This window comes from Paramisgurnus dabryanus, chromosome 16 (genome assembly GCF_030506205.2).
Source record: "Paramisgurnus dabryanus chromosome 16, PD_genome_1.1, whole genome shotgun sequence".
Lineage (NCBI taxonomy): Eukaryota > Metazoa > Chordata > Actinopteri > Cypriniformes > Cobitidae > Paramisgurnus > Paramisgurnus dabryanus.
In genome coordinates, this window is record NC_133352.1 from 6,961,575 (window position 1) to 6,975,092 (window position 13,518).

At 36.4% G+C, this 13,518-nt stretch overlaps 1 protein-coding gene across 7 annotated transcripts in view; it reads right to left on the reverse strand.

The window, feature by feature from the left end:
* The window catches only part of limch1b (LIM and calponin homology domains 1b), a 104,710-nt gene that overhangs the window by 63,656 nt on the left and 27,536 nt on the right, over positions 1 to 13,518 (reverse strand). For all 7 annotated transcript variants that reach the window (XR_010532421.2, XR_010532420.2, XM_065268113.2 and 4 more), the window contains exon 2: positions 3,873 to 3,943. Coding sequence is in view for 5 of the 7 variants with exons in the window: in XM_065268113.2 (XP_065124185.1) it covers positions 3,873 to 3,943 (71 nt within the window). In the remaining 2 variants the exon portion in view is untranslated. The remainder of the gene's footprint in view (positions 1 to 3,872; positions 3,944 to 13,518) is intronic.

A 13,518-nucleotide genomic window follows, 5' to 3' on the forward strand; every position in this document is an offset into this window, starting at 1 on the left:
GATTTATGTTAAAGCAACTTACATTTTTTTAGTGGTACCAATTGAAGTAATTTTTTTAAGTAGATTCAACTTTCACTCTTTGCAGACTATACAGTTAAGAAAAAAAAACGTTTTTACTAATCTTTCATCTGATGCATGCGCAGTGTCGCGGTTACGAATCTGGATGGAACTTAACATATTTGTTTAATGGTCTGGCTATGACTGGAACAATAACACAGTCTCACCCCATGTCGTCAATATTTGACGACACTTGACCATTCGTCAATATGTGACGCGGAGGGTATACCTTTCGCGTCATTTTTTGACGAACTGGGGACTTCAATACTATTACGTCCGTTGCATTCTCTTCTCCTATTTTCTTACCAATTTCGCGTCGGTTTAGGGTTAGATTACGCAAAATTAAACAGTGTACGCGAAATTAAACAGTGTACGCGAAATTAAACAGTTGTCACCTGGCGTTGGGGTTAGAGTTAGGTTTGGGTAGGGATGTCATTATGTAAATCTAACCCTAAACCGACGCGAAATTGGTAAGAAAATAGGAGAAGAGAATGCAACGGACGTAATAGTATTGAAGTCCCCAGTTCGTCAAAAAATGACGCGAAAGGTATACCCTCCGCGTCACATATTGACGAATGGTGAAGTGTCGTCAAATATTGACGACATGGGGTGAGACTGGGTTGGGAACAAAAACATATTTTGGTTTCCTAAAGACGAGGGGAGATGATGATAATGGGTCACCGCTATGTAAAGAGAGGCTTGGCAGCCAATTTGTAGTTAACATTCATTTTACAAAACAACGTTAGCTCAATGTAGTTTTTGATATGCTTTAGGTATGATTTGAACAGAGGTAATCAACTTTTTGTTTATTTAGCTTGTTATCAGAAATAAACTCCTCTAAATGATTACCAGAAGTTACGTTTGTTTAACAAAAGCCATTTGTTTATGTTGTTGCTAAAACTGATGACTAGTGAATCATTATGAGTTAACTCTACAAATCTAGATAATTTACTCACCACTATGTCATCCCAAATGTTTGTGTCTTTCTTTGTTCAGTTGAGAAAAAAATTATGTTTTTTGAGGAAAACATTCCAGGATTTTTCTCATTTTAATGGACTTTAATGGACCGCAACACATTTGAGTTTTAATGCAGTTTAAAATTGCAGTTTCAAAGGAGTCTAAACAATCCCAAACGAGGCATTTTTGGCAAGAAACATAAAAAATATGCACTTTTAAACCACAACTTCTTATCTTCCTCCGGTCCTGTGACGCGCATTGAGTAAGAAAGTAGAAAGGTCACTTGTTACATATATAAATTGAAAATTTGCGGACCATTTTAAACAATAAACTGACACAAAGACATTAATTAGTATCATTTGACATACAACGACGTCTGAATGGTCCTCTTTCTCAACACTTGTAAACACTGGGGCGTAGTTTTGCATACGTCATCCGTGACCTCTTGATGTGATGACGTATTACGTGAGGTCGCGCTGGCGCGTCACAGGACCAGAGGAAGACAGGACCACAACAGAAGTTGTGGTTTAAAAGTGCATATTTTAAATTTTTCTTGTCAAAAATGACAATGGTTTTGCTAGATAAGACCCCATATGCCTTGTTTGGGATCGTTTAGAGTCCTTTGAAACTGCAATTTGAAACTGTCAAGTGTTGGGGTCCATTAAAGTCCATTAAAATGAGAAAAATCCTGGAATGTTTTCCTCAAAAAACATAATTTCTATCGACTGAACAAAGAAAGACATCAACATTTTGGATGACATGGTGGTGAGAAATGATCTGGATTTTTTTAAGAAAATTGACTAATCCTTTAAGCGCGAGTGATTAACATGTTAAGTCAATGCAAAGACGCGAAAGAAATCTTGTTGTGCGATTGCGCAAATGAGGTGGCGAGAACATACACTGTTGCTGTATATGGACACCTGGAGCCGTACGACACATCTTCATACTTTTATAGAAACAGGAATAAAAAGGATCTTGCTTGGAAGAAAGTGAGTGAGGAGGTTGAACAATCTGGTAAGTTGTAAAAGAGGCTCTTTACACAATTTGAGCTATATACTGTAAATACATTATGAGATTTCAAGCTAGCTATAGCCGGCAGATTTAGCGTATTCCTGTCTAAATTTCACATGCTAATGAAACAAATTTCATGGGCAAATGAAGCGAGTTAACTCAAAAGCGTTCAATTACGCACAAAATCACAATTTATAACTTCATTCGCAGCTGCTGTGAACGCTGTGTCACATACAATATGGACCGGCAGAACGATTTGCAGACCATATGATGTACAAGTACTGCTGACAAAAATAGCATGAGCTTTCTAAATATGACAAGCTCAAATTTGACATCACACAGTTTAGACTCTCTAGAATGAGCTGCATATGGATCAAATAATGCTTTTAAGTGGAGAGCGTACCAGATGTTATTCATAAAAAGACCCCAGTAGTCTCACATGCGGCTCCTCTAACACCAATTTTGCTTTAATTCCACAAGAAATCAAAGCCTGCAATTAAAAGTTCAGAGATGAAAAGTATATAGATGTAAGTGAAACAAAAATGAGATGTCGGCCATTCACATGATCTATGAAAGAGAAACCTTGTTTGATAAAAATATCAGATCCTCAATAATACTAATACCCATTAAGAATTAATAAAAAGAAAAACTGACAATAGATAAGGCTTTAAACATTCATAATAACACCTGGGTGTTCAACAAATAATCTCTGTATAATGCAGCGAGCTATGTTGTCCAGTCTTTAGGTGAACAATGAAACATGTGTGATTGTGTATGTGTTTGGCACAAGTAAAGATGGCCATATGTTTAAAACTGCTCCTCAGACTTGTAAGGGCCGCAGGGGATCTCTGATTTATATCCTGTGGAGTGATACTACGAAACATCTCACACAGTCTGCTCCTTTCTCTCTATGCACACATGGACATCACTGAAACATCTCTGAAATGGTGAACTTAGTTTGACTTTCAAGTTAAGTTATGACAACTGTCAGAACGCATTGTTGCCACTGGCATTGTAGTTGGCATTAAAGGTGCATTGTGTTACTTTTAGAAAGATCTCTTGACAGAAATGCAATATAATATACATAATTATATTATTAGTGGTGTATAAACCCCTCACATAATGAACTGTATTGTTTTAATTACATGAGAATGAGTCATTTTTATCTACATACACCAATGTGATTAATCCCTTATATAGAAGTTTCTACAGTAGCCCTAAACGGACAAACTGCTCTATTGAGTGCATTTTGTCACTACGTTGTCACAGACGACGACATTTTTGTCTTTTGCTATCATATGTGTTTTAAAGTAGTTCTGAATAGTTTTGAAACAATTCGCAATCTCACCACTAGATGCTGCTAAAATGTACACACACCACCTTTAACATAACATTTCTTAGTGTGAAGCATTATAGCAAAACACAATTGCAGTAAATTCAAGTATAATTTTAAGTATTGCACTTAAAGCTGCAATCAGTAACTTTTGACCTCTCTATCAATATCTCTGTTTGAAAAATGAAATTGCAGATTGCTTTTCTTGGTATTGAAAAACAACTGACATCTTTCGCTGTTGTGAATCGAAAAACATAAGAAGACAGGCTGAACACTACTGTTTATGTACTTCCACATTAACTTTATTTTACCAAACAACCAAGTATTACAGCATTTATAAATACAAAAGTTTGAATGTCAGTAAAGTAAGGTGTGCAAAACCTTTAAAGCCTGATGTCCCCATGGAATTTAGGTATACAGAACAACTCATGAAATGACATAACAGTGAGTAAATGATTAACTTTTTGCATGAAATATATGTTTAAATGTTTGAATTGTTTAAAAAGATACTCACTCGCACAGAAGAATGCCGTTGTCAAGTCCGCCTCTGAAATCTTTGTCACCAAAACTCCTGCCAGTCACTGCCTGCAACACACATGTAAGTTCCACCCATGAATCATCTGAGCCCAAAAGTATCTCATTTGATTTTATTATCATTTTAATCAGATATAATAAATAGTATAAAAATAATGTTAAAGCAGGTCAATGCGCATGTGTAAGAAATCAAATGAGTTTGTCTTGAATTAGAGATCACCATTGAACTCGTCAAATAAAAGAAAATGCTTCCTTGCCAATGCCAGTTTGTCTGGCAATCTTTATTTCCACTATTATCCACCAGGTGGCGCTCTTACCCAACTTATAAAACCTGAAAGTATTCCCTTAGGGCAAACAGTTCAAACTCTGTGTATGTTTTGAGGTTCGCTCTGAATCTGATCTCTATCAAATGTCCTTCACAAAAACACTATTATCTTAAAATTTGTTACCGTATTTTTGAAGAAACCCATATATGAGAGGTGATAAAAAGAGGACAAATGAAGGTAGGATGAAACCTTTTATATTGTATGTTGATATATGAAGAGTTTGGTTCCAAAACGCAATAAATCCATTTTGACAAATTTCGGTAAAACGTGTTTTCTATACCAAGAAGAAGAAAGTGACAAGATGAAAACCACAATTTTCTGTTACAAACTTTCACATAGCATCTTTAGGTTATAAAAACATAAAAAATTCAAATCCATAACTTGATTTTCAAAGATTTATTATAAAAACAAATTATTTTTTCCACAAAATGCAATAAATCCATGACAAGTTTTTTTCAAAATTCTATGAATCTATTCAATCAATGTGTAAATGTGCATTCATTTCTGCCATTTTATATTAATTTAGTTGAACAGTTGTACACACTGATTAAAAAAATAAAAAATAATGGCATTAATCAACACACTTACTTTACCATATAAAGAACACTGTCATTGCTGCGCAGTTACTTGACGTCGTCGCTTAACATTTTTCACAGCGATCAGCTGTGATTCTCATTGACTTTGAGCTAAATTATGGAAAGTTTTTTATAAGATCCCCTGGGGTCAATGTGTTAGCACGAGAGAAGCTAGATGCTGTCGGGAGAATAAGCGATCGTCTCCCAAGTGCCCTTCGCGTAAAATTATTAGATGTTAATGGCTCACGTTTCTTTCTCGTCACAAAAAAAACACAGGTTTATCAATGCTATTAAAGTATTATTTCGTTTTTGTTTGTTTGTTGATCACGAAGTACAAAGTAGATGAGGAAAACTAGGACTCTGTGTACTCAAAGCGCCGCCATTGTTTGTTTACATTGTGTGGAATGGTGCGCTTGTAATTGGTGGAGCAGATTTATTGCATTCTGTAGAAAAGGAGGAGTGGTGTTTCTTGCGTTTTGGCAAAAAAGGTAGAAAAGATGACAGAATAACACGGCGAATATTGGATTCTGCGTAAAATTAAGAATTTACTTTTAAATGCTGACCTGAAATAATACTGATTCTGGCAGTAACTCATTTTTTTCCAAAATGGCGTTTATTGCGTCTTGGAACCAAACTCTTCATATTTAAAGAAGAACATTTCTGGAAGGCATTAAACTTTTGTGAAAATCATAAAAAATGCTGGTGCTGGCTGGCAACTTAAAAAAAAAAAACGCTGGTGGGGAAAAAGTTAATGGTTAACCACAAGAAAAATATTCAATGGTTAGTATTATTTTTTAATTACAGTTTAACCGTGCCAGTGTCACGGCTCAAAAATCCCTCTCCATCAACAACCAATATAAGCAATAATGTGAGACAAACACATTCATTCATGTCTGCTCCCATGTGTTTGTGATGACAGTGCTTCACTGACTGAATTTAAATCCCAAAAAATTTCACATTTGTTCTCGTTGTACTGACGCATATTTACTTAACATTTCTTTAGACAGATCTATCTTTTATATTCATCTTCCATTAAATGATGTTATCTGATGAGTTTAAAGCTCCTTCTAATTTGTTTGTTGCTGTGAACGCAGTACACCTGATTTCTCACAACATACGCTAACAGATGACTTGCTGATTTGTACTGTGTTTATATGAAAATCTGATTTACTCACTTGTGTTTTATCTGAACTAGATGAACATTTATCTCACAACCCCAAATGTGCCATGATTAAGTAAGGAATAATTGACGACGGGCCGTTGAATTATAGGAAGATAATGCACACCCAAGGTGGTCATTACACCATGGGTGTGCATTATTTTTAAATATTTCAAAGGACCAGAAAGTCTTGCTCTGGTGGCTATTTTTAAGACATTTTAAAGGTTAGGTGAGCTGTTATTGAAAAATAATCAACACCCATGGAGCATTTCTCAACCAATCAGAATAAAGCATTGAACAGACCCGTGGTATACTATAATGTTATTTATTTGATGTTTATGCAACAAAAGTGCACTTACATGTAACATTTGGTTTGTATCAGTACTTTTTTTTACATTTCTAGAATTAGTTCACAAAACCATGATATATTGACAACCGTGGTGATTTTGGTCACTATAACCCTGATTTTCATACAGTTTCATCTCTATCTTGAACATTACAAAGAAATATTCAAAATGAGAAATCAAATACACAGGAGAAAAAACAGGAAATGACAAAGCAATGACCCAGCACAAATCACAGATCAGTATATTGCTTATTTAAGACCATTACTAGAGAGAGGGAGGGATGGACAGAGAGAGAGAGAGAGAGAGAGAGAGAGAGAGAGAGAGAGAGAGAGAGAGAGAGAGAGAGAGAGAGAGAGAGAGAGAGAGAGGGAGAGAACAAGATGTGATGTAAGCAGCCTACATCCTGACTAAATCTGTCTGTCAGGTGAGTCTCCACACTAATTATTCCTGACATTTGGCATTTACTTCTGTGTGCTTGTATTTTCCTCCTTCACAGACGTCAGCCACAAGCAGGTTGTGTATTCACATAGATGAGAAGCACTTTTTTCACACTATATAAATGTAAAAAAATGAATTTATCTCATTTTATAACAAAACTCTTCATATAATGCTTCTGGATCAGTGTTGTTTATGTCGTGCAGAATGATCTACAGTTCTGTAATTATAATATAACAATTCACTTTTTCAGGTCTATTAACAGTGTTTCTGAGATCTTGGAAATGCCTTTATATGAGCACAAGGAGGAAAACTTGGTTGGAGATGAACTGGTTACTATTAAGCCTTTAGATCTTTTTTGCAATATATAGTTTTGTTTTGGAAAACTGCTTATTTTGGCATATAAAGTTTTAGGAAGCTGATGTGGTGCTATACTAAGACTTTGATCTATTGTGACTATGACCAGCAGAAATCTATCCATTGTCTAAATCATTCTCCAGTTATACACAATTGCAATGTTTGTCAAAGTTAAAGGCACACAAGGCAAGTCTGAGTATTATTTCTCTACTAGCTCCCCCTAGTGTCTGGGAGTAAATGCGTTCTATATCTAAGACTATACGAGACTGAAGGACACCGGGTCGGATACAGCGAACTTGCAAGTGGGGTATTCTTCCTACAGACGGTAGGGGCGGGCGAGAGAGTCTTCATTCGTCATGTAATGAGTCATTTAACTATATACCGACTTACGAAGATGATTTATTAACATAAAAATGCTGCCTTGTGTCCCTTTAACAACTCAAACCAGAACCAGCATGTGCACCACACCACCACCACCACATTATTCTTTTTTGCAGGTCAAAACCAGATCCAAAATCCTTGAAATGTAAGAATCCATTAAAATACCAAAAACAGCCACCAAAAGTGCTTTAATAAAGTAGCAGAAGAATCCACAAACATGTGTGCCTTATAAATGCATTAGTTATTGCATTGTGACTTTGTGACAGAAGTGGTCAAAACAAAAATATCACAAGTATATAATGCTTGATTCCCAGGGTTTATAAAACAGTGCTGTTTGTGGCGTATAACGCAGGATCACAGATTCACCTCAGCATTCCAGCAGCATAAACATTCACAACACATCAAAACACAGAAGCTTCCAGCAAACACAGGTCACCTCGGGCCAACCAATTAGTGGATGGAATGTGTCCTATCTGCTGTCATGAACTGAATGCAGCCCGGTGCTTGTCTGCATTGTTTCCCTAAACAATCAAAAGATGTTTCCTTTTTTTCTGTGACTCTGCTCCCAGCGGATGGTTTAATGACATAACAAAGTCCATTCTCACGCATCCGTGTCCAACTTTACCACTTTCCCGACTTTGTTATGCTCTTCGAGGGGGCTCTACTCCGGCATAAAAGAGGGAACTCGCTAAAGTTACAAAAAACAACAGCAGGATTTTCTCATGAGACACCGACAGGCTGGGCTTGCTTTGTTTACTGTCTGAATTGCAGAAGATGTTTAACTAGTGGATTTCTAAATGTGCAACATTCAGCTTTAAAACAACAACCATTACTGATGCTACCCAATGCACAAAACTTGCTGAAAATAGAGTTTGTGAAATGCTTTATGCTTGGTGTTGTGTAATTTTTGCAGCATGCCAAATTCCATAAATGCCCTTTTCCCTTATTATTTCCCTTTCCCCCCATTGGTTAAGTACAAAGTATTATAAAGGTTTTACTCAAACACACAAGACTGATGGTCTGATAATTAAAGTGATAACGTGTGAGGTCATGTAAACACTTAAACACTTTTTTCTTCATTTTATCGGGGAAAGCCCATAAACGCATGCATTTGAAAATAAACATTTCTGTAATAAGCAGATTTTTGAGTTATCCGCTTATTCTGTGCATGTAATCGCACACGCTGATGTATTTCCTGAGACAGGAAAGTCTATTTCTAAACATCTGGTTTAAGAGTCAAAAACAGACAGGTGCATACAATCAAAGCAAATTCTTGCCTCTGCCCCAAATGACCAGACAGGAGCAGCCAAGACCCCTCCAAAACAGAGTCAACCTGACCCCATGTTCATCTTTAGTAGAGAAGGGACATGTCTAGCTGACACACATGATCAGCAGGTCACGACAGTAGCATGCGTCTTATGGTGAATTCACACCAGCCGCGGTAGAGGTGGCAAAAACGAGCTACTCGTGCATAGTTGGACGCTTGAACATTAGTGTTTACTCGCTTCATTCACGTGTGAAAGCCGCGCGTGAAATTCTAGTCATTTGAGACATTCACGTGGAAATGGGAGGGGCTTCTGCGACTCCGCTGCCACTCCACTCGCTTCCTGTTATCACGTCACTACTACATCAAGGTCCTGATTGGTTAACGGGGTGCGGAAATCCGCCTAAGTGCATATTTTTAAAAGCAGCATTAGACTGCTAGTGAACGAATACTGGACGACCAAGGAGGAAAACAAATTGTTGAAAAAATATTTTTGTTTTATTTGCGCACAAAAGTGTTCTTAGTGTACTGATGGCACATTTTTGGCGATGTCTTTCATTCTTTCTGGATTTGATTGTAAAAATTAAAATGCAGTCTATGAGACAGTCACAAGCCTCCTGGTGTTCATCAAAAATATCTAAAAATGTGATCTGAAGACAAATGAAGGACTTGGTGGTTTAGAAAGATACAGGGGTAAGTGATTTATGATACAATTTTAATTTTGGGGTGACTAACCATTTAATAACAGATGAAAGTTTTATTCTAATAAAAACTAAGGTTGAAAACTAAAGTACAGGCCTGAACTGGCCAGAATAACAAATCTTTATTGTTGATTTCTTATCATCGAGTATGAAATGAATCATGCCACATTAAGCAATATTATCCTTCCAGGGACAATCAATCACTGCGTAGTTTCTGTAAGCATTACTTGTCAAATCAGATAACAGATTACAATATTCATGTGTCTACTGGCTACTAACCAACAGTGACTAATTCACTTTAAAGCAATTATCTCTTTACAGTGTTCACTAATCTCTGCTGACTCAAGAGAAGGAGTTCTTTGATTTTTCATGTTCAAAATCACTTTATTTAACAAACACCTTGGCAGCATCATAGTATAATTATGGTATCAAATACTGTAATACTGTACAGTGGTTCTCAAACTGAGGGTCGTGGCCCCCTGGGGATCTGATATGGTGCATTTAAACCTCAGAAAAACAAGGCTATTAACCAACACCACTACCTTGTATAATTTAATAGGTTTTATTTAATTAAAACTTTAAAATAACTTTTTAAAAACTAAAAGTGGTGAAATCCAGGTGTTACCGGAAGAAACAAAAGGCAGCAGATCCAAATGCAGTAAATGTTTCATAAAAACGAAGAAAACAGAACCACGATGGGCACAGACAAGGCAAACATAAAACCTTAAAACTGCAAATTTAAACATCAAACCAAAGGCTATAGACGGTTTTATCAGTAACAACATAAACGACTTTCGTGAAACAAACTTAACTTCCGGTAAACTTTGCAATGAATCAATAACAAGAGAGGCTTTTAAGAATAGTTTATTTCTGATAACAAGCGAAAAAAAGTAGATTACCTTAGTTCAAATCATAGCTAAAGCATATCAAAAACTACACTGAGCTAACGTTACTGTGTAAAATTTATGTATACAATCTTAAGTACAGATCGGCTCCCAAACCTCTCTTCACATAACAGTGATCCATGATCGCCATCTCCTCTCGTCTAGGAAACCAAAACATTTGTTATTTTCGTTTCGACAAGGTATTTGTTTCAGAGTTCAATTAAGCCACTAGCCAGACCAATAAACAAACAAAGACGGAACATTAAGTTCCATCCAGATGCATAACTGCGACAAAGCGCTTGTGTTGGATGAAACCGTCTATATACAGGAGCTAATGAGCTAACAAGACACACCTGGAGAGACAATCAACAGGGGAAACAATCAACAAAGAAACTACAAAGAACTACAAACACAAAACAGGAAACAGAAACTCAAAATACAAACTAAAAGTCCACTGAAACGCAGAACATGATCATTACAGCAGACACCACTTAAACTTAATCCATGAACCAAGAGTCTGGATCTAAACATCACCATCTTACAAAACATGAACACAAACAACTCTATGAAGTGCAGCACTGATTGAATCAAAACAGATTTATAAAGGGTCTTTACAGACACATGAACACTATTGTTATGTCTATGCAGTGTTTGCTGGAGGGGGTTTAAATCCTTCATTCTGTCAGATAGTTGAGTTTGTGTATAGTAAGGGAAGAATCCTCTCTCTTTCTCTCTGCTGTCTGAAGAGCACCAGGATCCATGTGGTTCAGCCAAAGGTTACAGATCATATTCATCTCACAGTCAGAGTCTTCGAGCTCTATTCTCTCCTGAGACAGCGACTGGGGTGCTGGACAGCCAACACCCTGAGAGATACTGGACTCAATGCAAAGTAGTGTCGTTGTATTTGGGAAAGAAATTAAAGTTTTTAGTAAAAGTATGTACAAGTATAGAAACAGATGTAACTGATTTTTTGAAAGCAACCAAAAATGTAACAACCAAAAAACCAAGTATCAGAGATTTCTACATGTTCAATTTTTTGTTGGAAAAATTATCAATGTGTTAACTTTATGTTTTTAATACATAGGGCCCTATTTTAATGATCTAAGCACATGATCTAAAACGCACAGCGTATGGTCTTAACGGGCGTGTCTGAACCCACCTTTGCTAATTTAACGAAGGGAAAGATTGTTTATGCACCAAGCGCACGACCTAAAAGGTTTGTTCCTATTTTCGTAATGAGTTATGGGTGTGTTTTGGGTGTAACGTGCAATAAACCAATATGAGTTTCAGCTCTCATCCCCTTTAAAAGCAAGTTGCGCCTGGCACCATGCCTAATCCTTATTTAGATGATGGAATTTGGAGACTGAAAAACTAAGCGGAGGAAGAAGACCTTCAGTTTAGATTAATGTTAAAAATTGTGTTTTGATTTGTATTGAAATTGTTATTTTTTGGATTAAAACTTTTAAAAGCCGTTTTCTTGAGTCATTGAAGTAAAAATAGCAGGCTTTTAATTGCTGTAAATGTATGGATATCCTACATAATCATTGTAATCTCATAAAATAATTTGCAAGAAAAGGTTTGTACTCTAAAAATACAAACAAGAGTTAAAGAGTTTTTCCAACGTGCAGATAGCTGTTTCAGCACTCGGACAGCGCCATGTTTTTTTAAAGCGTTACTTAAACATGTTTCTCATCTCACCATATCCACAGGTACAGAGTCATCATATACAATAAATCCATAGGGAAGCATTTAAAAAATAAAATAAAACGCAAAGCATTTAATTACTTACCAGGCTACAGGTGAAGCAGCTCTTTACGCCTTCTAACGTCTCATAATCGGCCCTCATTTATGTCCAAGAGACTCAATAATAATCTTTTACATTTGAATGCTTTAATCTATCATATTTAAAAGCGTTTTCATGCTGCTGCACATCCATGTGTTTGATAAGCAAACTCACGTTGTCGTCTCGTTTATAGGCGAATATTTCTAACGCGCTCTTTAAATAACAAAAAACATATTTTATGGCGTAGTCTATTTTAGTTGCCTCAAAATAGCAACGCGCCAACAATGCGCCTGAACACACCTCGTTTTCCGACCAGAACGCCCATGGGCGCAAAATTGGGCGCAAATGCATTTGCTATTTAAACAACGTGGCGCTTAATGTGAAAATAATCATTGCGGCGGGTTGAAACTAGCAAAAGACACTTGCGTTGCGCATTGCGCTGCATTGCACAGTGTGTATGATAGAGCCCATAAAGTTAATAACGCTTTAACGTAAATTCATTTTAACGACACTCATTTTATTAAAGTGCACCTATTTCATTGCTAAAAACAGCGTTATCTGATGTGTAACAGTATATTGGATCCCTGCATTACAGTTGATCTTAAAACTTTCTGTGTCTCAATGTCAATCAAACAATAAAAGAAATAAAAAAAGAAAAAAAGTTTAGCATATATTGATATTGTTTCTGACAAAATAATTTTTGCTTACTCTTTTTACTCTTTTACTAATAATAAACATACATTTGTATAAAGCATCCATATTTGTCCATGCCCATGTTGATTAGAGTATTAAAAACTTGAAAAGTATTTAGTTAAGGTAAATATAGAGTAGATAAAAATGTGTGATTCATTTAACTCATGACGATCATGCTAAGATACAATAGGACAAGGTGTTTTTAATGTAGGCAGCTCAAACATGCATTTTTGTCCAGGAAACCACCCCTAAATGTACATTGGCGATAAAAGTAAACCTGTTTAGACAGCCCTGCAAAACAGACTAATTTGTTTTGAGCATATAACAGAGTTCATTTTATGTACTGCACAAGAGTTACAGTAACTACCACAGGCAAATACACATGTGAAATGCACATACTCAGTAGCATCTTATGTCATGGACTGTGAGGATTTATCCTATCAGGCGTGAGAGGATTTTTAACCAAGAGGTTTATTTATATGTGCACAGGGCTTTAGTGTCAAATCAACGGGTGTAAAAAACATTGTGTAAATCTGCATGACATAAATCCCCTGCTAACCACAGAGCTTTGTTTAGTTAAGTTTAGTGCAGGACCTCTCTGCGTGTATCTAGATGAATAATAGATGAAGAGGCCAGAGGAGCTCCAGTGCCGCCCCAGAGGCTGATGGGAGTGAACTGAAGGTGACAGGAAAACTTCTGCCCCACTTTCTGTTTTTAGATT